Raw genomic sequence first — 20,657 nt, 5'->3', positions numbered from 1 at the left:
TGCTTTTAAAAAGTGAATGTGGGGGGAAAAAAATGAGATGGAAAAAATGTAAAAGCAAAAAGTTAACAATAGCTGGTGAATTTAATGGCATTGCCCCCACTGTCCACATACCTAGACACCCTAAACAGCTGTTCTCTCTCGTAGGTGAGGGGAGCCCTGTTCCCTCATACTCTAGGATTTCTTCCCCATCCCTGAGGCCCTTGTGCTTATAATCTGGGTCATCCCCCACCCCCACCCCATTCTCCTAAAGGCCACACTGTCTTCACCTTTGCTCCTACCCTACCCTGGCTCCTGCCTTGGTTCACACCCCACTCCACAGTTACAGCCCCTTTCCTGGGTCTCCCCTCTGCTCCTCACCCTCCCTCCCCAACTTCTGGCCCTCCAAGTCAGTGGCCTCCTCATTCCCACTGGGACCTCGGAGGCTGACAGCCAGCACCATGGCCTGTAGGAGACCAAAGAGGCAGGCAAAGTGCAGGGGGTGAGCAGTAAGTAGGCTCAGCACAGCATGGAGCCCATGCAGGGCAGCCAGGAAAGACAGCAACCCATGAAGCCAGAGGCCCAGCGGTCCACTCAGGCCCAACGCGTCCAAGGCTGCCCGCAGTGGCCGTGAACACAACCCCAGCAGGGCTGAGGCCAGCAGCTCCAGCAGATGCAGGGTCAAGTTGGTAGAGATCTGCAGACACTCCTCTGGGCCCCCCAGGTACTGTGAGGGAGCCCTTGCTCCCCCACCTGATTCTCTCTGCAGCCAGCCCAGCAGTTTCTGATGCCGGCCAGGCTTCTCCACAGGGGCTTCAGGCCCAGAGGGGCTCAGTCCCCTTTTAGGGGACATTCCAGGTCTCCTGCTGCCACCTGAGTCCACAGGATCCCATCCCAGTTTAGGAATGGCCCCTGCAGCCTCCAGTCTCCCAGACTCCAGAGTGCTAGAGCCAGTCTTATCTCCCTTGAGGGAATCCATTCTTTTGCTCCCCAGTTGCTCAGCTCGGGGCTCCCTGCTTGGTTGTGGAGCAACCTCAGAGCTCCTCTGGGCCGCTGAGTCCTCGGTCTTGGGAGGCCCCACATCTCCCATAGTTTCTGGGGCACTGTCCCAGTCACTCCCTGAATTCTCGGAGGAGCTGTCCACCCATCGGGGTTCTATGGCGGGCAGGTCAGGCCTCGGTTTCCGGCGGCCCCAGGGGTGAGGTAGCCAGCCACCAAGCCGTCGCAGGAACATGGTTACGGTGTGTAATGAGCCCCTAACTTCTGGGGCCACTTTCTGGCACTGCTCAAGTTTAGGGCCTGAGGATCTCCTCAGAAGCCAGAGTGTTCAGGACTAGAAGAGCAGGTATCTGCTTGGTGAGTCCTACTATGAATTCAGAAGTGGCTCCCCACTTCCCTGGATGGTCATGCAGCCTAAAGTAGGGCAGGCAGCTTGTTTCCTTTTCAGTTTTTGAGGTAAAGAAAAGGGGCACATTCAAATTCACTCACCACCACCGCCGCAAACCCACACACAAGTTTCGAAGAGTCTCAGGATCTGACAAGGCCTGGGTCACCAGGACAGTGTCCTCCCTGGATTTCTGTCCCAGCAAGCAACACCCCAAGTTTCACTCACCAAGGCCACGCCCCAAGTTTCCCCCAAAACTGTAGAAGCGGTGCTCCGTCCAAGAAGGAAGAAAGGAAGGTTGCTCCAGGTCCGAGGTGCTCTGGATACGAGGACACCTGAATTGCTGCCCTAAGAGAGTTTGAGAATAGGAAGTCTGCTATTGGGAGTTGGGGTGAGGCGTCCAGCTAATTCCAGCCAGCAGCGTTCGTCCCTTGATTTGGAAGGCTATGAATCCTACAAAGCGGCCGGACCAGCACCCGAGCACGCAGCTGAAAAGCGGCCTAACCAAGGTCAGGCTGGAGACATCTTCGGATATCCCAGTCGCGAGGCAAAGCGCAGGCCTGGCTAGGGACCCGGGCATCTGGTCGCTGTGCGCTGCGGACCCTCCCCGGACTAGCGTCAGGGCCGAGGCCTCACGGAGCCGCCCGAAGAGAGCACGGAAGCAGCTGCACCGGGACTGGAGGGCCAGGCGGGGCGGAGCCTGCAACTCTCGGGGCGGACCCTGCGGATCGCCCTCCCCCACGGTGCGCGCCACTAGCGCGCACCCGCCTAACAACAGCGATCGCCCGGGAATGTGCGTTAACCTAGCCCTCCATTTTTGTCGCACTGAGGCCTCCGGTCCGCCAGTGCTTCCCTGAACTCGCTCGCCCCCTTTAGCCCCTTGCCTTTGGGTTCTCCCCCGCACCTTCTACCACTCGTCTTCGTGTCCATGACTTCATGAAAAGCTTTTCCAGATAAGAAAGCTATGAGAATCTTGGGACTTAAGTAGCAATTCTCTGCCCCTCCGTGCAGATTTTACTTCCTGGGTTTGACAACAGTGAGCTCTTCATTGCCTGGCACCTGGTATGAGCACCAGAGGAGGGAGAGGGGAAAATGGGAAAAACAAGTGTAGACAATTAGGATGGGCTTCCTGCCTTGTTTTCAGGTAGTTATTAGAACTGTAAAGTTTAGATTTGGGATGCCAGAGTTTTAGCCCATCAGCTAACAGAGTACAGGCTGGATAATCTTAGACCGTCCCTTGCACTGGCCTCTTCCTTTAAGACCCTACCCACTCTCATAGCCCCTGTTAAGCGTTACCTGCCTTCTTCTATCACTATGCAGTGTTTGATCACATGGTTGTCTCCTCCAGCTGGGAGCAACTTTAAGGTTGAGAGTATCTTATTCCTATTCTTAGCACACTTGTGATTGAATTGGCTGGAGGGGTCAGAGGACACTTCTTGAGGGAGACTTGCATAGAGCTGGGCAATTCCTGGCTCAGAGGTTGAAAGAATAGGTGGGGCATTCTAGGTGGGAGCTAGGACCTGGCAGTGAACCAGACTGGCAGGGAGGTGACTATACCATGCCACCTGGTTGGGCTTCCCCTATTGGCACAGATGGAACCTGCATGTGGCCCCCAGACTTCCCCAGACCTTTTTGGCTTCCCACAACAGCTTTCAGAAAAATAAAACACAAGAGTGAGAAGATTGATTTATTTTTTCCACTCTTAGCCCCTCTCTCCCAAACATAGGGCCCACTGACCAAAACCTGAAAGTCTGGGACCTTGGGAGACCCCAGGAAGTAGAAGCCAAAGTGTCCAGGTCAGAGGTCCAAGTTCAGACTTCAACAGCAAACCAGGGTCAGACCTTGCCAAGGTCAGAACTCAAGGTTCATGTATGTCCTCAGTTCCCACTCCCAGGCTCTGTTTTTCTCCTGCTGCCTTCTCTCCCGCCTCCGGCTCAGTGTGGTAACCTGAGGAAGTCTTTCCCTCCCAGCCACTGCCCGGGTATCCTGAGCCAAGAAGTGTGTGACTCGGGCTTGGGGCGCTGATCTGTACCCTAATCCTTCCTGGTCTCTCTTGAGAACAGTGGGGATGGGGTTGACACGGCCCTTGCCTCGAGGTCCCAGCCCCATTCCAGGCTCCCAGCCCCCTCTCAGCAGCAGTTTGAAGCCTGGACTGGAGGTGGGCACCCCAAGGGGCATGCTGGGCATCCGGAGATCCTGGGAAAGTGACAGCAGGTGAGCAGTAGATGTACAGTGGTTAGAATCTTGGAAGTGGGCATCACAGGTCTCACAGTACTTTGGGGAGGGGGACTGGGACCTGTAGAGGAAGAAAAAGGGTTGACAGCAGGGGAGTTAGGGTTGGAGGACAGGGTGCGACAGGGTCCTTCCAATCTTTCTCCTAAGGAACAAATTCCTCCCTCCCCACTTAGCAACGAAGAACCAGAGAAAAGTTGGGAGAAGAGATGGAAACAAGGCCTCACAAGGCTCTTAGGCAAAAAAGGAATAATAATGGCTACAGCTAATATTTACAGAGTGCTTACTATGTGGCACTTTTCTAACACTTTACACATATTAACCCATTTAATCCTAACAACACTCTGAGAAAGGTGCTTTTATCCCTATTTCTCAGATGAGGAAACTGAGGCACAGATATGCAGTTGCCTGCCCAAGTAAACTAACTTAGCATTTAATCCTAGAGAGCCCATGTTTATAATCACCCTAGTACACTGCCTTCCCTATCAATCTATACAGGGATGGCGAAAGAGAACTCAACTGTGCTGGGGCCTCTGATGTGGAGTGGAAAGGAAAGGCAGAACACACTAAAAGATGGCCATGAGCAAAGTCTTCCTCTTACCGATTCTCTGGACTCCTCATCTCTCCGTGGCTCTCTCTGACCATACGAGCCACCTCAGGGAAGCCTGCTTCTTCGGCCAACTGAGCAGCATCCCTGCCACCCAGCTCGCAGACTCCGACCCAGGCAGCCCCTCGGCCCAGGAGATAGCGCACAGCCGCCTCCTGGCCTGCTCGGGCAGCACACCTCAGGGGTGTCCACCAGAAGGCATCCCGAACATTGATATTTCCCCCAGCTCCCCCTGCCTCATGGGGATCCAACAGCCTTCTTAGTTCTCCCAGGTCCCCCTCCTGGGCTGCCCTCAGTATCCACTGAGTCATCTTGTCCTCAGCCTCAGGTTGTCCATGTCCTCCTGATATTCTTTCTGCGGCCTCCCTCATCATTCTTCTCTTCTTCGACTTTTTCTCAGGCTCAGGCTGTGACCTCTGGGGTGCTGAGGCGCTGCTCTCATCCTCAATCAAAGCCTCATAGAAAGCTCGGGCTGCAGCTCCATCCAGGGTGGGCTCCAGCTCTTCAGACTGTGACTGCTTCTGCCCATCTTTCCAGAGGTCACTAGGTTTGGTGGCTGGGGTGAAGGTAATGAGAGAGGGCCTGGACATAGCTTTGGGAGAGCTGGGAAAGCAAGATGAGGAGAAGGGAAGATGAGACAAGCAAGCCAATCCTCTAGTGGCCCTCCAGTGACCAGAGCCACCACCAGAGACCCGCTGGGATGAGGAAAGTAGTAGCCTTAGTCAAAAAACCCCTCCTCCTCCCAGAGTGACCCCAAAACCTAGGACCCTACAGGGCCCAAGAGCAATAGATCACACGGCAAAACAGGGACCCCCTACAGTAACAAACCATGTCCAGAAGTCCTGCTTTGCGCCCCCACCCTCAACAACCACATATAGCCTCTCTCTGAAACTACACTCTTCAAGACGTACCATTACGAAAAACAATCAGCCTGGCGCTTCAAATCTTCCTCGATCCTATTTCGGGGATCGTCTTTTCAAACAAAAATATACTTAACACATCTCCAGAAGCAGAAAACAGATTTGGGGGGAGGCTGCAGTCTGCGCTGCCTTGTAACTTCGTACTGCCAAAAGGCCCTACTCTACTCTAACCGAAGTTCACATAATCAAATAGCCAAACGGCTCAAAGACGCATGCGTGGCTAGGGAAAAAAAAATAATTTGAGGGCGCAGGCGTACAAAGCGCCCAGTTGTTTTCCCGCCTTTCCAATAGTACTCGCTCAAAGCACCACGTGCCTAGGTACCGCGCGAGGCCCGAAGATCTGTCAGTTGGAGTCCTGCTTTTACATAACGCCCCACAATGCCCTTCGCTTCCCTCAACGTGGTCCCCGCTCTGAGCTCATTTTCTGGGGCTGGGAAACCACTCTCTGGGTTTAAAAAGGTCCTGAGGAGGCGGAGGGAAAACTATGGAATGCCCAGAGCTGTGAAATGAAATAACGTCACGCTGCCCCTCACCTCCAACCAGGGTTCGAAGGTCGCACTTCGTGCCCGCAGCAGAAGGCCCCATCCAAGCCCTAAAAGGAAATGGAGAAGTGCAAGGGGACGAGCAGCAGAATGGCTGGCACCACCTCAGGTTAGCGCACTGGGCCGCCCCGGTTCTCCCACCGCCCAGCTCAGCACAGCACATCCTACCCTGGTCTCTCAGCACAGAACCTAGCCTCAACTCCCGCCTCAGGGGGCCGGACCCCCGGGTGAAACATGGGGCCCGTCGGGGATCTCCAATGGTGTGCCTGGCTCGGACGAAAGGTTCGACAGGCGATAGGACCCGGCAGGTTGGCCGGGGATGAGGTCAGTCCCCTGGCCAGCAGGGGCGCGCCGGAGCCGGAGGCTCGCCGTGTGAGGTGAGCGGCAGAAAACGACCCAACAACCCTCGTTCCTTACCGCGGCCCCCCCAGTCCGGCGATCACACGACTTTATTTTGTGTACTCCCTGACCCAGGACGTGATAATGTGCTTCCGCTTCCGGTGGCGCCTCGCTGCGCTCCGCCCCTAGCATCTTCCTCAGGGGCCTCGCGACACCTTGGTCATGCGCAGGTCACCCTGGAATTCGTAGTTCGCTTTTCCCTCGTTTCACCAGTTTCTTCCTATCAGAGACTCTATCTCCCGGCGTTCATCGCGGCGCCCGACTCTTGGCGCTTGCGCGTTGCCCTCTTCCCCCACCTTCCCCAATTTCCACTCCCCCTTCCCCACTTCGCCTGCCGTGATCAGGTCCGCGGCCTGCGCTGTAGCAGTCACCGGCGTTCCTTGGAAGCAGCAACTCCCCTCCCCCACCCTGGTCCCGGCCCCAATCCAGCCGGTGAGTCTGCGGTCGTCGCCGCGCCGAGTTCCCTGTTGCTGGGCGCGGCACATGGGGATCTCCGCACCTCGATGTGCGAGTGAAGTAGGAAGTGTCCCGGTCCGGCATTCAAAGAGGAAGGGGTGGCCTAAGGGGCAGAGGCGGGATGTTGAGACTCCCATGAAAGCGAGCTGAGGGCCATCCTCACGCTATGAGAAAAGGAGAGACTTACCTGTCGTTTGGAAGGGTTAAACTTCGGCACCCTTGGGAAAGGCGCCGAGACACAGAGACCTGCGGGAGTATGGAGGCCGAGCCACGGGCCCTACCAGAGTTCACACGAAGGGGACGGGGGCCTGGCCTTCAGGAGCGTCAGGGATGTGGGTAGGACTGGTGTGTCAAGACCTGTCGGTTACCCGCAAGTGGTGTGACCCCAAAGAATTTCTAATCACGAAAAAAAGGGGGCTGAGGTGTAAATAAGAGGAGCTAGAGAGCGGTGCTCCAGAGTCTGGGAATCCTTTAAAAAAGATGACCCCAAATTCCTCTGTGGTTGGAGGCCAGAGTATGGGAGGAGGAAGGAAACCAGTCAGGGAGGGAGATCTTGGGACATACTTACTCTTTCACCAGCTGACGTGAAGATGAGCAGCTCAGAGGAGGTGTCCTGGATTTCCTGGTTCTGTGGGCTCCGGGGCAATGAATTCTTCTGTGAAGTGAGTTCTCAGCCTCCCTTCTCATTTCCACGTATAGTCAGGCCAGATATTCTCCTACCTTTTCAGCTTCTACACACTTCTCGCATGCTTCCACAGAAACTTTTTCCTGTAAAGAATCCTCTCAGTAACCCACCACTAACTTGTGGTAAAGTGGCAAGACTGGGACCCAACTCCCAACCCTGCCACCTTCCAGCAATGTAACGTTGGACAAGTCATCTTGTATCTTTTTTATTACTGGAGTGGTGGTATTGGTAAAATCTATCTCCAGTGACTATTAGGAGAATTGAAATACTGTACATTAAAACCTCCCTGTGCAAAGCTGTGTGTTATCATAAGGAATATAATTGCCTTCAGAACCCATGTTCAGCCTCCACCTTTCTCAGAACCGTCTGCCTCTAAGGAGAGGACAAAAGTGGTTCCTAGAGATGGAGTGCAGAAGTAAGGACACAGATGTTAAAAGGAACTTCTCTTTAAGGAAGGGATTGGTGTACCTGCTTATCCTTAAAAACAGAAGCCAAAGTTTTTATGGGAGGGACAATGTGTGTGAACTGGGGAGAAAGACTCAAGTACTTTCTGCTACATTGGGAGTAGGGAACAGAAACAGTTGTGTTAAGGATAAGACATCAGTTAGAGCAACTTGCTCAGGTCAAAATCAAGGATTCTGTTATTGGTTCCCTCTTGACCTCCATATCCTGACAGGTGGATGAAGACTACATCCAAGACAAATTCAATCTCACTGGACTCAATGAGCAGGTGCCTCACTATCGACAAGCTCTAGACATGATCTTGGACCTGGAGCCTGGTGAGGCACCCTCAGGGTTGTTTTGTGTGTGTATGCTTTTTTCTCCCCCTTTAAATCCCTGTTCATCTGCTCCTTGAATTTCTGAATTTCCTTTTGGTTTTCTGACTCCCTTAACCCAAAATCCCCTATTTAATTTTGATTCCCCACCTGACTCTTGCCTAGTTTTGTGACTTTTGCCACTTGTTCCCAAACTCTGATCCTATAACTCAGCTCTGTGACATAATGCCAGTTTCCCCAGGGGTCTCATTTTTTCCTCTTTCTCCTGCCCTGCACTTTCCAGGCTAGAGTTTAATCTTCTGCGTTGACATCTTTGCTTTTATGTTTTGAGGAGGGAGTTGGGAGGGAAAGAAGAAAGCAGAGGCTGGAGAGGTATGGAGAGACGGTAGAGCTGCCTTGGGTTGGTTGAAGAGTCAGAATCCCAGTTTCCTGGGTTAAATTCCCACCTGATGGGTGGGGTAAGGTTCAAAGGTGGGTACTAGGCAAACTGAGTGGCCAGCAGCCCCTTGGGGATGGGCAGGGCCTCTAAGAAAGCTATGATACAAGTGGTTACATTCAGCTGGGACCATGTTTCAGATGAAGAGCTGGAAGACAACCCCAACCAGAGTGACCTGATTGAACAGGCAGCCGAGATGCTTTATGGATTGATCCACGCCCGCTATATCCTCACCAACCGTGGCATCGCCCAGATGGTGAGGCCCTTCTGCTCACACTTGATTCCTTCTGAGGCAGTAAGGAAAAACAGATTCTTGAAGCAAGATGTCACAAGTTTCAACACTGTCAAGGAGTCTAGCTAAGAAGGGAAGAAGGATCTCAGAAACTAGGCCTGGGAATTTAATTCTGATGGGTAGAGTGCTGAAGAGGGTGTTTTCAGCGAGGGAGACGTGACCTTGGATGGGAAGATGTTATAGACTGCCTCTTCCTCAGGGAACAAACAGCGAATGGCTTTGATGGTATGCAGCCTGCCTAACTAGAAGAAAGGAAGCTGAGAAGTCCAAGGGCCTGTCTGGGCTAGAAAAGAGGCCTCTGGACAAAAAGAGACAGGAAGAATGGGGGACAGCGGTGTAGGTTGGGCAATGATGTGGGAGGGGATTTCCTCTTCACACCTACCCACCAATCCTTTCCATTTTATTCACCTCAGTTAGAAAAATATCAGCAGGGAGACTTTGGCTACTGTCCCCGGGTGTACTGTGAGAACCAGCCAATGCTTCCCATCGGTGAGTGTTGGAGAAGGGGAAGGAGGGCAGCATATGGTAGGTCCTCTGGGAAGGAGTTGGGACTCAGCAAGTTGGAGCCTGCGTCCGGGAGAGAGGTTGGGCAGGGTTTGGGGAGCCTGGTATACTGAGCCCGGCTGTCCCACAGGCCTTTCAGACATCCCAGGTGAGGCCATGGTGAAGCTCTACTGCCCCAAGTGCATGGACGTGTACACACCCAAGTCATCAAGGCACCACCACACAGACGGCGCCTACTTCGGCACTGGTTTTCCTCACATGCTGTTCATGGTGCACCCTGAGTACCGGCCCAAGCGGCCTGCCAACCAGTTTGTGCCCAGGTGGGGAACAGGGACAGAATCACCAGGGGTCACAGGAAAGGCCCAGGACCCCCAGAGAGAAGGGAGGACGGGGCATGGTCCTTTCTTGAGGTCTACTCCCAAAGCCAGGGCTCTCCCTGCTGAGGGATCGTGGGAAAGTGCTTTGATTGCCTATACCTCAGTTTCCTTATTCATAAAATGGGGATGATGATAGTACCTACCTGCCAAGATATTTTTAAATATGTGAAGTACTTAGAATAACATTTGACACCTGAAGCACCACTTAAACAATAACTGTTCCTGCCACCATCTTGGGTCTTCAGCCTTTGCCAGGAGATCCTCAGAGCCACGGTTCAAGTGTGCTTTATCTTCCTTGAGCATCATTTTTACTCTGGTATGGGGAAGAAAAGTTCAGTTTTACATTAAAACAAGTACTAATGCAGACATCTGTATACTTACATACAAATCTTAGACTTGAGTTTTAATGAATATTTAAGATACTCTCCCAAATATTGTTGAGGAGAGGAGTTTGGGAACCACTGTTCCTCAGCAGAGATGAGGCCTGTGGAGGAGCTGGAAGTGGGAATGCAGGCTGCTGACAGGGCTGCCTGGGGCTCACCCCACTGTCTCTTTGACCTCTGCCCCGGTCCAGGCTCTACGGTTTCAAGATCCATCCGATGGCCTACCAGCTGCAGCTCCAAGCCGCCAGCAACTTCAAGAGCCCAGTCAAGACAATTCGCTGATTCCCTACCCCACCTGTCCCTCAGTGTCCTCATTCTTTGACACCTCCATTCCTTTGCTGCCACCCTTTCAGGAACCCTCTATGGTTTTTAGTTTAAATTAAAGGATTCATTATTGTGGTGGGAACATGAAATAAAGTGGAAGAAAAGGCCATGAGTTGGTCTGCTGGTGCTTGGGGTTAGGGAAGGGAGGGTATTGGGGTGCTGGACGCCAGGGGTCCTCATGGCCCAGCCCACCCTCCCCAAGTTGAAAACCAGCACAGATTTGTGCCCAGTATTTGGGTGATGTTTTTAGTAGTAGAACAGAATTCCTAGGATTGGGTTCGGGAGTGTACAAAGTCAAGGAAAAGATGCAGAGAAAAATCAGATTTCAGTGTCTAGAGAAATAGTTGTTTTTTGGGGGCCCACTTTTGGCTGTTGGGACACAACACTATCTTTTCACTTATTTTTACAGGGACAGTGGTTAGAAAATAACTACAAGTGGTGGAGAGAGGAGGAAAAGGGACCAGAATTGCTGCTCCATAGTGTTTATGCGCCCCCTGCTGGGGCATCTGAGACACGCTCATTTCGGATGGAGCTGCTGAGTTCCTGGCCAAAGTTCCTCCTAGCACAATAGGGACTGGCCCTGTTGTGTGGGGAGAACGCAGGTGGTGCCAGAGACAAAAGCTAATGCATGGACCTTTGAGGGGCAAGAATAGATCTTCAGGAGGCATGCAGGGCAAAGGTGGACAGCTAGGTAAAGCCCAAGTATTGCCCATGTCTCAGCCATTACTCCCACAGTCAGGAACTGGACCTCATGACTGAGGACACACTGTCCCTCCTGTCAAGTTAATAACTTCCTCTCCCAGCCTGGATCGTGCCCCGGGCAAGAATATATTTCTCTACCCATGACCCCTCCTGCCCAGACTCTGCCTGTCAAAACCAGCTTGCAGCTCAGGATCAAGGGCACTCCTCAGGGACTGCCTTCTCCCTAGAATTCCATAATGAAGGCCCATATGTTTGTAGGTGTGCTGGTCATGGTGGGCTACACGGTGGGAAAGGGTAAGTGGGGGCCAGGGGCAGGAAGGAAGGCGGTGGGGCCATGACCCTAGATACATGAGCTCCCTGCAGGGCAGGGAACTTGGAGTGAGTCAATGCCTCCATCCCTCCTGTCTTCTGCTTCCTCAGCTCCTGTTCCTGAAGTCCGGACCTGCCACCTCTGCCTCTTAGAAGACCCTTCTGTAGGATGCATTTCAGGCTCAGAAAAGTGCACCATTAGCAACTCATCCCCATGCATGGTGATCACCATCTATTATGGTGAGTTTAAGACTGAGGAAGGGGCTGCTGGTGGGATAGTCCATTGCTTAGTCTCTTCCCTTCTCCTGGATGAGGGCCACTTGGGGCCTGGGGCACAAGAAGGAGGCAGGAGGATATTGGAAGGAGGGGTCCGGTGTTCTGAGGGGCCAGCTAAGCTAATTTTCTGACCCCTTCAGAAGGAGTCTGGTATTAGAAGTATGGTCTGGTGAAGGGTGGAGAAAGTCCATGGTAGGGATGCCAAGTTCGGGGACTATGGGAGGCAAAAGGGGTTATTATGTGTCCCCTTTCCTCTAGATACCAAGATTCGCTTCTTCATCCGAGGCTGTGGACAGTACAATTCTTACCACTGCCAAGAAAAACGCAACACTTACTTTTCAGAGTATTGGTACCAGGCCCAATGCTGCCAGTACGATTATTGCAACTCCTGGTCCAGCCCCCAGCTCCAGAGCTCCCTGCCTGAGTCCCACGACGGGGCTCTGGCCCTGCCCCTGTCCAAGTCCCAGATCCAACGGTTCTACCAGGCCCTGAACCTCTCACTGCCCCTCCCCAGCTTCTGTGCTGGGAAAGAGCCTGAAGGCTTGGACCCTGTGGTTGCCCTGCCCTTGAACCTGGGTTTGTCTATTGCTGACCTGCGCCAGATATACTTATTCCTCAACAATTCAGGACTTTTGGTTCTTCCCAGGGCTGGGCCCTGACCCCTTACCCTTCCTGGATTCCAGTCTGTTCCAGCATCTTTCCAACACCTCAGCATCCTACACTGCCCTCTCAGAACATCTAAATTCTCTGGTCTGTTTTCTCAGACCTTCTTTCCTTAGTACTTCTAGTATCTTTATGATTTCGGTTTAATTTCCTCCCCAGAAACCAGTTGGCACTGTACCTAGTGCTCTTATTCCTCCTAGAAAATAATTTCAAGTGCAGATTGTGCCCAGGTTGACCTGGGAAAGGCAGTGGTCTCCTTATTCCTTTTCCATTGTCTGCATGTTTCATCACCCTCAGTCCCCTCTCAGTCTGGGTACCTGCCACCTCCATTTAGATCTGGCTGTATATTGCATCTTGTACCTATCTCTAGGACTCAGTGCCAGACAACTTGCAGCAAGAAGGATGAAGGGTAGACTTCTGTGCAGATTGCCTGACTTGGCATCCTGGTATTTCTGCCTCACTATTTTACCACCTCACTCCTGCCGCCTTCTCTCATCTCTTGTCCCAGTCTCTGGCTTCCAGCCCCACTTCATGTGACTGAGTCCTGACAGCCACTTCCATAGGTGCCCAGGAAGAGGAGAGTATCTGTCTTGCTCTGCTCTATTTCCCTCCACAATAAACGGTCTGGGTTAAGTCTGTGTCACATTGTTTATGGGGTCAGACTCAGATGTGGGCAGGTATAGACAGTTAAAGAAAGTTAATTGGGCATGGCATTTAAACGGTTATAGAGCCCTGCCCACTCTGCTTGGCCTTTGTGGCTTCCTTGTAGCCTGCACCAAAGGGCCCACATCCATCCCACCCGCTGCTCAGCTAGAGATCAAAGCAGGGTAGTGACACCAATCAACCTTAAACATACCCAGTGAAATCGAGAAAGTTAAACCCAGGTGACATCAGGTTTTTCCACCTGAGAGAGGAGGGAAAACTCTTTAAACCAAGAAAACTCAGGAGCAAACCAAAGAGTCTAGGTCTGCATCTAAGTCACCTGGTACTAAGAGACCTGAGTTCCTGTCTATCCATTCTTTTCAAGATCCTGGTACCCAGGACCCCATAGTGGGGGCCTTTCGTTTATATTTATATATATGTATGTATGTATTTTTTTTTTTTAGAAACTGCAAGCATGCTGAAAGCAATAATGAATTGTCATACTCCCTTTCTCGTATATTGAATAAAATATTAGATACAAACTGCTCTGCACCAGGCCTCACGTTAAGCACCAGGATTCAGATGGTGTGGCCCAGTGTCTCTCTGCTCTTCCGAATCTAATCCAGTGCTGGGGTTATGAAACCTTTTTCTGAAAAGTATTACAGCTTTATGGCCAGGAGGCCCAATTTCAGCTCTTCTGCCACTTGGGTAAGTTGGTATTTCTGCCTCACTTTGGTCACCTGTCAAGTAGGGCTGTGCCTTATAGGATTGAGAGGATGCATGTAAATGTGTACACAATGCAAGATAGGACCTCAAAAATAGACACATGGTTAGAAACAGATTTTGGCCTATTTTTTTTCAACCTTTTGTGCAAAACGTTCAGAAGCTTGCACATACCATCAGATGGGCTTTTGTAAGCTACCCATTTGTGTTACCAGTTTCCAAGTCAGCATAAAAACCTTTATCAGTCCCCAAAGCTGTTTCCAAGTACCCTCCCAGGCAGTCTTCCCAACTCAGTGGTAGTCACTGTCCTGTGTTGGAGCAGCTCAGATGGATTCTGTCTGTGTGCTTGATATTAGTGGCATCATAGAGCATGTACTCTTATTTACACAATGTTTGGCACATATGTTAACATTTCCTGTGTTTTATGGGAGATGCCAACATTAATTTTTAAGTCAGAGGCAGTAGGAGGTACAATTATTCTATGTGTCCTTCTCTTGCTGGGCCCACTTTTCCCTATGACCTCTGACTTCAGTAGAAGACAGGCCTGGTTTTATACAAATTGGAAGCAAAACTGGAAGATAGCCTCAGAGGCTGAGGAACCCAAGGTCCAAAATTGAAGATAACTTACCACAGTCCTGAACCTGGAATCAGAGAGCCCAGGGCTCCACTAGGCCTAGCATTTTTCCCCCAGGGTATCCTCCCTGGGTCTAGTCCTTTCACAGCACTACTCCCACCAACACAGTCACCCCCTATCCCCATGGACCTCCCCTGCAGTCCCTACACAGCCTTGGATCTGACAGTACTAACAAGCATGCCCACTGCCCTTTTGGCCTTTATTGTACCCACTTCTAAGTATTCACCTTTTTGTGCATAGGGCTGAATCAGAGACGTCAAGGAGCTGGGCGTCTCACCTGTCCCCACAATGCGATAGGCAGGACCTCCTACCTCAGCCTCCACCTCCACCAGAAAAGATAGACAAACCATACAGTTTGTACACAAATTTATTTTGGAGGAATACTTGGTGAGAGGCCTGTGGTGGGAGAAAGGGAAAAGGAGCAAAGTGGAGCAGAGACCGTCTAGAGGTGGGAGAAGAGAGGAGGAAAGGTGTCAGGCTGTGAGGACTTGAAGGGAAAACTCCAGAGACATCTCGAGAAGGAACCTGGGGAGGGGCAGAGTGGGAATGGAATTGTCGAGGGATGTCAAGCAAGAAGCAGCTAAGGCTAGGGTCTGGTAACCTGAGGGAGGCAGGAGGGATAGTGGGAGGGACTGGAAGCTGTTCTGGCTGTGCCTAGGTATGGACCAAGAGGCTGGCTGGAAACTTCTGGCATTTTACTCCAAAGGTCTCTGCAGAGGTTCTATGGAATATAGAACACTCTATTCTGTGGGTTATTGCAGAAATTCCTAAAGCAGCATCGAGAGAATATCCAGAAGCCAAATACCGGAGAAGTACGGGTATATGAGCAATCACTCATCTGTTCCTTGCGGCGGCAGTCACTCACCATGATGTCAGAACCACTGCCTGGGGAGAGACAGCAGCAACTAGAGATACAGAGATCCCAGGCAAAGCCCCAAATCTTCTCATCCCCTCACTCCACATAGACTTATCATCACTGCCCCCGCACCCTTTCCTGGACCTGCAAAAGGCAAAGGTTCCTGGGCAGGGACAGGGAGTGCCGGGGAGTCACCAGCCATGAACGCTACACAAGTTTCCCATGGAAGATTGGTGGGAAAGAACCATCTGAAACAGTGACAGTTGGAGTGGGCTGAGTTGTGACTTGTGGAAAGAAGTAGGAAGAACCAGCATTTTGGGTGGGACCATGGTAAGAAAAAGCTGGGAGGTGTATTGGAGTTCAGATTGCAGAGAAAAGGTATTTGTTCTTTATTTTATGGATTAAAAGAGAAGATGTTTGCTGCTACATGTGTATATGTATATGTACATGAGGGGATGTTCACTGCTGCCCTGCTCGAGAGTGGAAAAGTAGAAGTAACCTAATGGTCTATTAAGAGTGAGATGCATAGATAGACTTTGACATGCCCCTACATGGTGTACTATGCAGCAGGTCAACGAGACAAGGAAGCTGTTTACAAACTGATATTAAGTTCTCATAACTGTTAAGTTTAAAAAGCAAATGCAGAACGGTTTGTGCTACTGTTTGTGGGGCCTGGGGAAAACAAATAAAGATAGAGTAAACAGCATATTTGTATAAGGTGGAATATCTACAAAAAGATCACAGAAAGTAATTAAGACAGTAAGAGTGGTTTTGTGTTGTGTACATGGAAGCTGGGCAGATTAGGCAAGGAGTGGGAGGGATAATTTTCTTTGACCCCCTTGAATACTCCATTATTGTACTATGTCTATGTGTCAGCTATTTTAAAAGTATAATAGAAGGATTTGAATAAAGGCAGCTTCAGGCACTAAGTGGTTAAAATAGTACCTGGCACATAGGGTGTATTATGTGTTTGCTAACTTTCAAAAGGTAAGGAACTGGGTGGAAGAGCAGGCATGAAAAACAAAGAAATATAGTCAATTTTTGGCAAGTTGAAAGTGAGGTGGAGATGTCCAGAGGGCCATTTGACATGACAGTGTGACAGAACACTCAGATTCAGGAGGAAGCAGTATGTAGCTGCTAGTTGAAGCCAAGAAAGCAGATAAACATCTGGGAGAGACACTGAAAGATAATTAAGGCCCAAATTTTGGTGAACACGAACTACTAAGGGTCAAGGAGAATGAGGCAAGACTCACTGAAGGAGACTGGGAAGAGGCAGTGGAACAGGTAGAAGCAGAGGGATGCTGGCAGCAACTACCGCTGACATGGGGAGAAGCCAGCCTGAGGAAAGGCCAATGGGTCTGGTGATCTTGAGGGTCCCTACAAGGTTAGGTGCTGTGAGGAGGGTGAAAGCCAATCAGCTGTGGACTAAGTAGGGGAAGTGAAGTGGCTCTGAAGGAAAGAGACGACAATGGAACAGTATCTTAGAGTTGTGGAAACCAGACTTGGAGTGCAGCTTAGGAAATTGGTAGAGAGAGACTCAGTTTGGGAATGGACTGGGCCCAAGATGGACAGGAGAAGGCGCCTTACTGTTCTTGATGAGGAGAGTCATACAGCTGCTGCCAGATGAGGCGAGGCAGATGTCAGATCCCAGAAGGCATCCCAGCTCCTTGGTCTCCAAGAGGCATCGATAGCAGCGCAGGTATTTGGGAAACCGAACTGGATGATGGGGTTCTTGATTGACAGGATCAAACTTTCCTAGAACACAGAGAAGCACTGACCCCAAACCCTTGCCTGCCTTGTTACCTGGTCAACTCCACTGTTTCCTCCCACTTTCCATCTCAGAAAACCATAAAATCACCCATAATTTTAAAACCATCTAACTTAATCTTCCACTCGAAGCTTAAGTCATTAAAAATCTCCAGTCTCCCACCTGTCATGTGGGAGACCTGGGTTTGAGCCCCTGAAGGGGAGGCATTAAAAAAAAAAAAGTCTCCATTTTCTGCTCGTATACTTCCTGAAATGAAGAACTCATTAATTAATTCACTCATTCATTCAACATGTATTTGAGGGGTTAATAGGTGACCAGCATTGTGCAAGCCTCTAAGTTCAAAGGATAGGCGAAGGAAATCCATTCCAGCTTTGGGCAGCCCTGTTAGGACAGTTCTTCCCCTGGGATCTGCTTTCACAGTCCCCAATCCCCTGGACTCTCTTTTGAATGTGATTTCTTAATCTGTAATGTTCAGAAGTAAAAACAAGAATGCATCATCACAGGACAGAAAGGATCTTGGCTTTGTGTATATAGGAGACTTCAAGCCGCCCAGGGCCACATTATTTGTTTGGTGGTCCTATCACAGGACAGATGCATATTAGACTTTATCTGACCAAAGCCCTCCCAACTACATGCATATATAATTGTCCTTCAGTGTTCCATGGGGAATGGTTACAGGACCCCCCACGGATACCAAAATCTGAGGATGCTTGAGTCCCTTATATAAAATAATGTAGTATTTGCATATAACCTATGCACATCCTCCTGTATACTTTTAAATCATCTCTAGATTACTTGTCATATCTAACACAATGTGAATGCTATGTAAATAGTTGTTATACTATATTGTTTAGGAAATAATGACATGAAAACAAAAGTCTGCAGATATTCACTACAGACATACCATCATAGGCCTAAATACATAGTGCACGTCAGCAACAACCAATGTTTTTCTTTATAATGTTTTCCATCCCCAATTGGTTGAATCCAGGGATGTGGAACCCTCAAATATAGAGGGCTAACTGTACATCTCCCTTTTCCTCTGGTCCTAGGCCCAGACCACACGTTAATGAGTCCCCAGACCCAGGAAAGCACTTGATGTGAGGCAGATGCCAAACAAACATTTCGAATCCTGTTTCTATGGAGATAGTGATTTGCAGCCAAGTGATGAGGTTATCAAGCTGCATCCAGCCTTGTTCTACATTGTGGATCCTGGTGCTGTTATCCAAACCCTCCCTATTCTGTGTTGCCCTCAGATTTAAATGGGTTCCATTCAGTATCTCCATTCAGGTCATTGCTGTTGAGTGAGACAGCCCTGTCGGGTGTCATTAGAAATCTCCCTCAAAGTGAACATCAGTCTATTATCAGTGCCAGGCATTATCCCACCAAGCCCACTCATCCCATCTTTCCTCTGCCTGGGTTTACTAGTGCATCCTGGGCAGATGTACCCAGACACCAGGTGTCTGTGGGTTTCTCTATCCAGCAGGCCAGGAGACCCTTCATACCCCTTAGAGCCACTTACCAAACACCAAGCTCATCATGACCAGCACTGTTAAGAGGACCATGTACAGAGCTTGGGGTGTGCTGTGGAGGCACAGGGGCCCCAGGCTCTGGCTACGTGCAGGGCCTGCCATAAAATGCATGACTGCCCACCAGCCTCCAGTCTGGGCTTATATCGGTGGAAGAGAAGTTGGCCAAGAGGAAGGAGAGGGCAACACCCATTAGGGGTGGAAATTAGTGCCTGAACAGCCAGAGGGACAGAGTGTCCTCACCCACAGCCACTCTGAGACCTACATCTTGGCTTGGGAACAGGTGTCCAGCAACAGGAGAATAAGAAGGAAACATTCTTTCATACTCATTCAACAGACATGTATTGAATCACTGCAGCAGATATTGGGAATATAACATTGCATCAAGTCCCTGCTGTCAACCTAGAAACAAAAGGTCTTTCAAAGTTAATAGGCAACAGCGTTTATTTGAGATCATTAACTACACAAGAAGCATAGATTCAGGCAGAAGCCCAAATAATGTTCTGATTAGGAGACAAAGGCAATGGGTATTTATGAGAAGGGGAAGAGGAATAATTACATCAGCAGAGGGAAGGCGTTTCTATTGGTGCAGAAAACATAACATAGGGATGTTAATTCTAAACAATGTTTTTAATTTTCAGCCCAATAGTCATCAGTCCTGTAGTCATAATTGCTTTCTTGTTATCTTTGCAAACAGTTCTTTGGGACACAATGTTGCCTTAGGCACAATTCAAAGGTTATTTTCCCCTGTTTTAACGTTCTAAAGGTTTGAGGCATAAAATGGGCAAGGAAGTTCCTCTGAGATGGCAGCTGCAGCTCCATTTTAGTTACATTATTGTTTACACTGCCTTCACAGAGCATACAGTCTTGGTGGGTTAAGACAACTCAACAAGCAATAATGGGGTAGGGGGGTAGGGGGCAGAATGCTTCTGGGAGCACTTAGGTAGTGGAAACCATTGATTGACAAAGGGATTTCAGCAGAGATGTAACATGATCAGTTTCCCATTCGTAAGAGATTACTGAGGCAGGAAATCAGTTAGGAAGTTATTTCTGAGCCCAGTCACAAGATGGCGGCTTGGTCCAGCAGAAGTAAAGCAGGGAAGCCAAGAAGTGACTGAATCTGAGATATATTTATAAGACAGGACAGATTTGGAGTTAGACTGAATATAAGGTGAGGGCAGGGGGAAATAGGCTTGCACAAGGGGGTGACTGGTGAAAACATTTTCCAAGATGGGAAAGATGTGGCACAGTCACAAATTGAAAACCGAAGGCATCAGGGTCCCGAGTGACCGTCCTCAGCCCAGTGCCCTCTGTGGGTTCCGGAAAGCCAGCACCTCTTCCAATGCCCCCGCGCCTCGCCTAAACTCATTTTCAGGTCAGCGGGTCTGAGCTCTAACGCCCACAGGCTTTGGCGCACTCTCCGCGCCTGGCTGCATTTCAGCGCTCTCCGCAGGACGCGGAGGCGGCTCCCAGGCCGGAGCTCAGCTCTCTGCCTGGCGACTGGGAACCTGGGAAGGGCGTGCCCGGCATCGGGGTCCAGGCGGCTCGCCCCAGGGGACCCTCAGAGCACTACGCGGCTTCTCCGGAAGGTGGTGTCATAGTGGCACATCTTGCCCAGGTCGGAATTCCGGAGACTGCTCAGCAACCAATGAGCGGCCGTGGGCGGGCCCCGGGCACCCAGTTTATTCCCGGAGCCAGGAAGCCTGCTGGGCTTCTCCAGCAACTCTACTCTGTCCGCAATCTTGCCAGGTCATTCTCTCTGTGAGATGCTCAAGGTTTTTACTTAAAGGGTCGGTGGACTGTGGGAAGTTCTCGGCGTTCAAGAACGAATCACCTCCTCCAATTTCCAGTCTGGAGGTTTGGGGCTGGGCCTTGCAGGAGGGTTCCTGCTACTGTCCTAGACCATCCGGCTTCGGGGTGCTGATGAGGAAGATGGGAAGAAACAGACGGAGACACGCCACGAAAGGCGGACGGGAAAGAAGAAACACGGGAGGAAAAAGCATGTTGCTACGCGTCCCCCAAGAACCTTGGGATAAATAAAATAAGAACATTGTATTAAAATCAGTAATTTATGTAGGTGCCAGGGGAAGAGCATCTGGCATCTGCATTAATGTCTGTTGAATTAGTGACAGAGTGATAGACGAAAAGAATCAGAGAACGGGGCCTCCTTAAAGCGAAGAGGTCAAAGGGGAGGCAAAAGGGAACTTCAGTGTCCTCTGAACCCCTTCTGAATATAACTGCGACGGAAAGACCTAGGACTAT

The 20,657-nt window shown here is 50.4% G+C and overlaps 5 protein-coding genes across 10 annotated transcripts; 2 read left to right on the top strand and 3 right to left on the bottom strand.

Moving 5' to 3' along the window:
- Positions 1-2,853, bottom strand: CUNH6orf47 (chromosome unknown C6orf47 homolog). The gene has a single exon (XM_039883029.1). It carries the CDS (start codon positions 1,208-1,210, stop codon positions 320-322), a length of 891 nt encoding a protein of 296 aa, XP_039738963.1. The 5' UTR covers positions 1,211-2,853; the 3' UTR covers positions 1-319.
- Positions 2,854-3,033: 180 nt separating this feature from the next.
- GPANK1 (G-patch domain and ankyrin repeats 1) lies at positions 3,034-6,219 on the bottom strand. 5 transcript variants are annotated; one of them, XM_039883024.1, is made up of 4 exons: positions 6,079-6,219; positions 5,653-5,711; positions 4,194-4,802; positions 3,034-3,656 (listed from the first exon to the last, which is right to left on the bottom strand). In XM_039883024.1, the coding sequence occupies exons 1-4, from the start codon at positions 6,190-6,192 to the stop codon at positions 3,212-3,214; spliced, it is 1,227 nt and encodes a 408-aa protein (XP_039738958.1). In that variant the 5' UTR covers positions 6,193-6,219; the 3' UTR covers positions 3,034-3,211. The 5 variants fall into 5 exon arrangements, with proteins under 5 accessions (XP_039738958.1, XP_039738960.1, XP_039738961.1 ...); XM_039883026.1 differs by lacking the exon at positions 6,079-6,219 and adding an exon at positions 5,830-6,072; XM_039883027.1 differs by lacking the exon at positions 5,653-5,711 and having other exon boundaries at positions 6,079-6,175.
- Positions 6,220-6,318: 99 nt separating this feature from the next.
- On the top strand, positions 6,319-10,400 carry CSNK2B (casein kinase 2 beta). Its single transcript, XM_039883031.1, has 7 exons — positions 6,319-6,492; positions 7,096-7,178; positions 7,878-7,980; positions 8,554-8,669; positions 9,119-9,194; positions 9,340-9,529; positions 10,161-10,400. Exons 2-7 carry the CDS (start codon positions 7,107-7,109, stop codon positions 10,249-10,251), a joined length of 648 nt encoding a protein of 215 aa, XP_039738965.1. The 5' UTR covers positions 6,319-6,492; positions 7,096-7,106; the 3' UTR covers positions 10,252-10,400.
- A 201-nt stretch (positions 10,401-10,601) lies between these two features.
- LY6G5B (lymphocyte antigen 6 family member G5B) lies at positions 10,602-15,861 on the top strand. Of its 2 annotated transcripts, XR_005657330.1 has the most exons (4): positions 11,279-11,289; positions 11,416-11,544; positions 13,350-13,593; positions 15,004-15,861. XR_005657330.1 is itself a non-coding variant. In XM_039883030.1 (3 exons), the coding sequence occupies exons 1-3, from the start codon at positions 11,232-11,234 to the stop codon at positions 12,237-12,239; spliced, it is 588 nt and encodes a 195-aa protein (XP_039738964.1). In that variant the 5' UTR covers positions 10,602-11,231; the 3' UTR covers positions 12,240-12,876. The 2 variants fall into 2 exon arrangements, 1 of the variants encoding a protein (XP_039738964.1); XM_039883030.1 differs by lacking the exons at positions 13,350-13,593; positions 15,004-15,861 and adding an exon at positions 11,839-12,876 and having other exon boundaries at positions 10,602-11,289.
- Positions 14,302-18,509, bottom strand: LY6G5C (lymphocyte antigen 6 family member G5C). The gene is made up of 3 exons (XM_039883032.1): positions 18,389-18,509; positions 16,686-16,853; positions 14,302-15,127 (listed from the first exon to the last, which is right to left on the bottom strand). The coding sequence occupies exons 1-3, from the start codon at positions 18,507-18,509 to the stop codon at positions 14,964-14,966; spliced, it is 453 nt and encodes a 150-aa protein (XP_039738966.1). The 3' UTR covers positions 14,302-14,963.
- Positions 18,510-20,657: the final 2,148 nt, after the last annotated feature.

This window comes from Pteropus medius, unplaced genomic scaffold (assembly GCF_902729225.1).
Source record: "Pteropus medius unplaced genomic scaffold, Ma_sr-lr_union100, whole genome shotgun sequence".
NCBI lineage: Eukaryota > Metazoa > Chordata > Mammalia > Chiroptera > Pteropodidae > Pteropus > Pteropus medius.
This window is presented reverse-complemented; position numbering and strand designations above follow the sequence as displayed.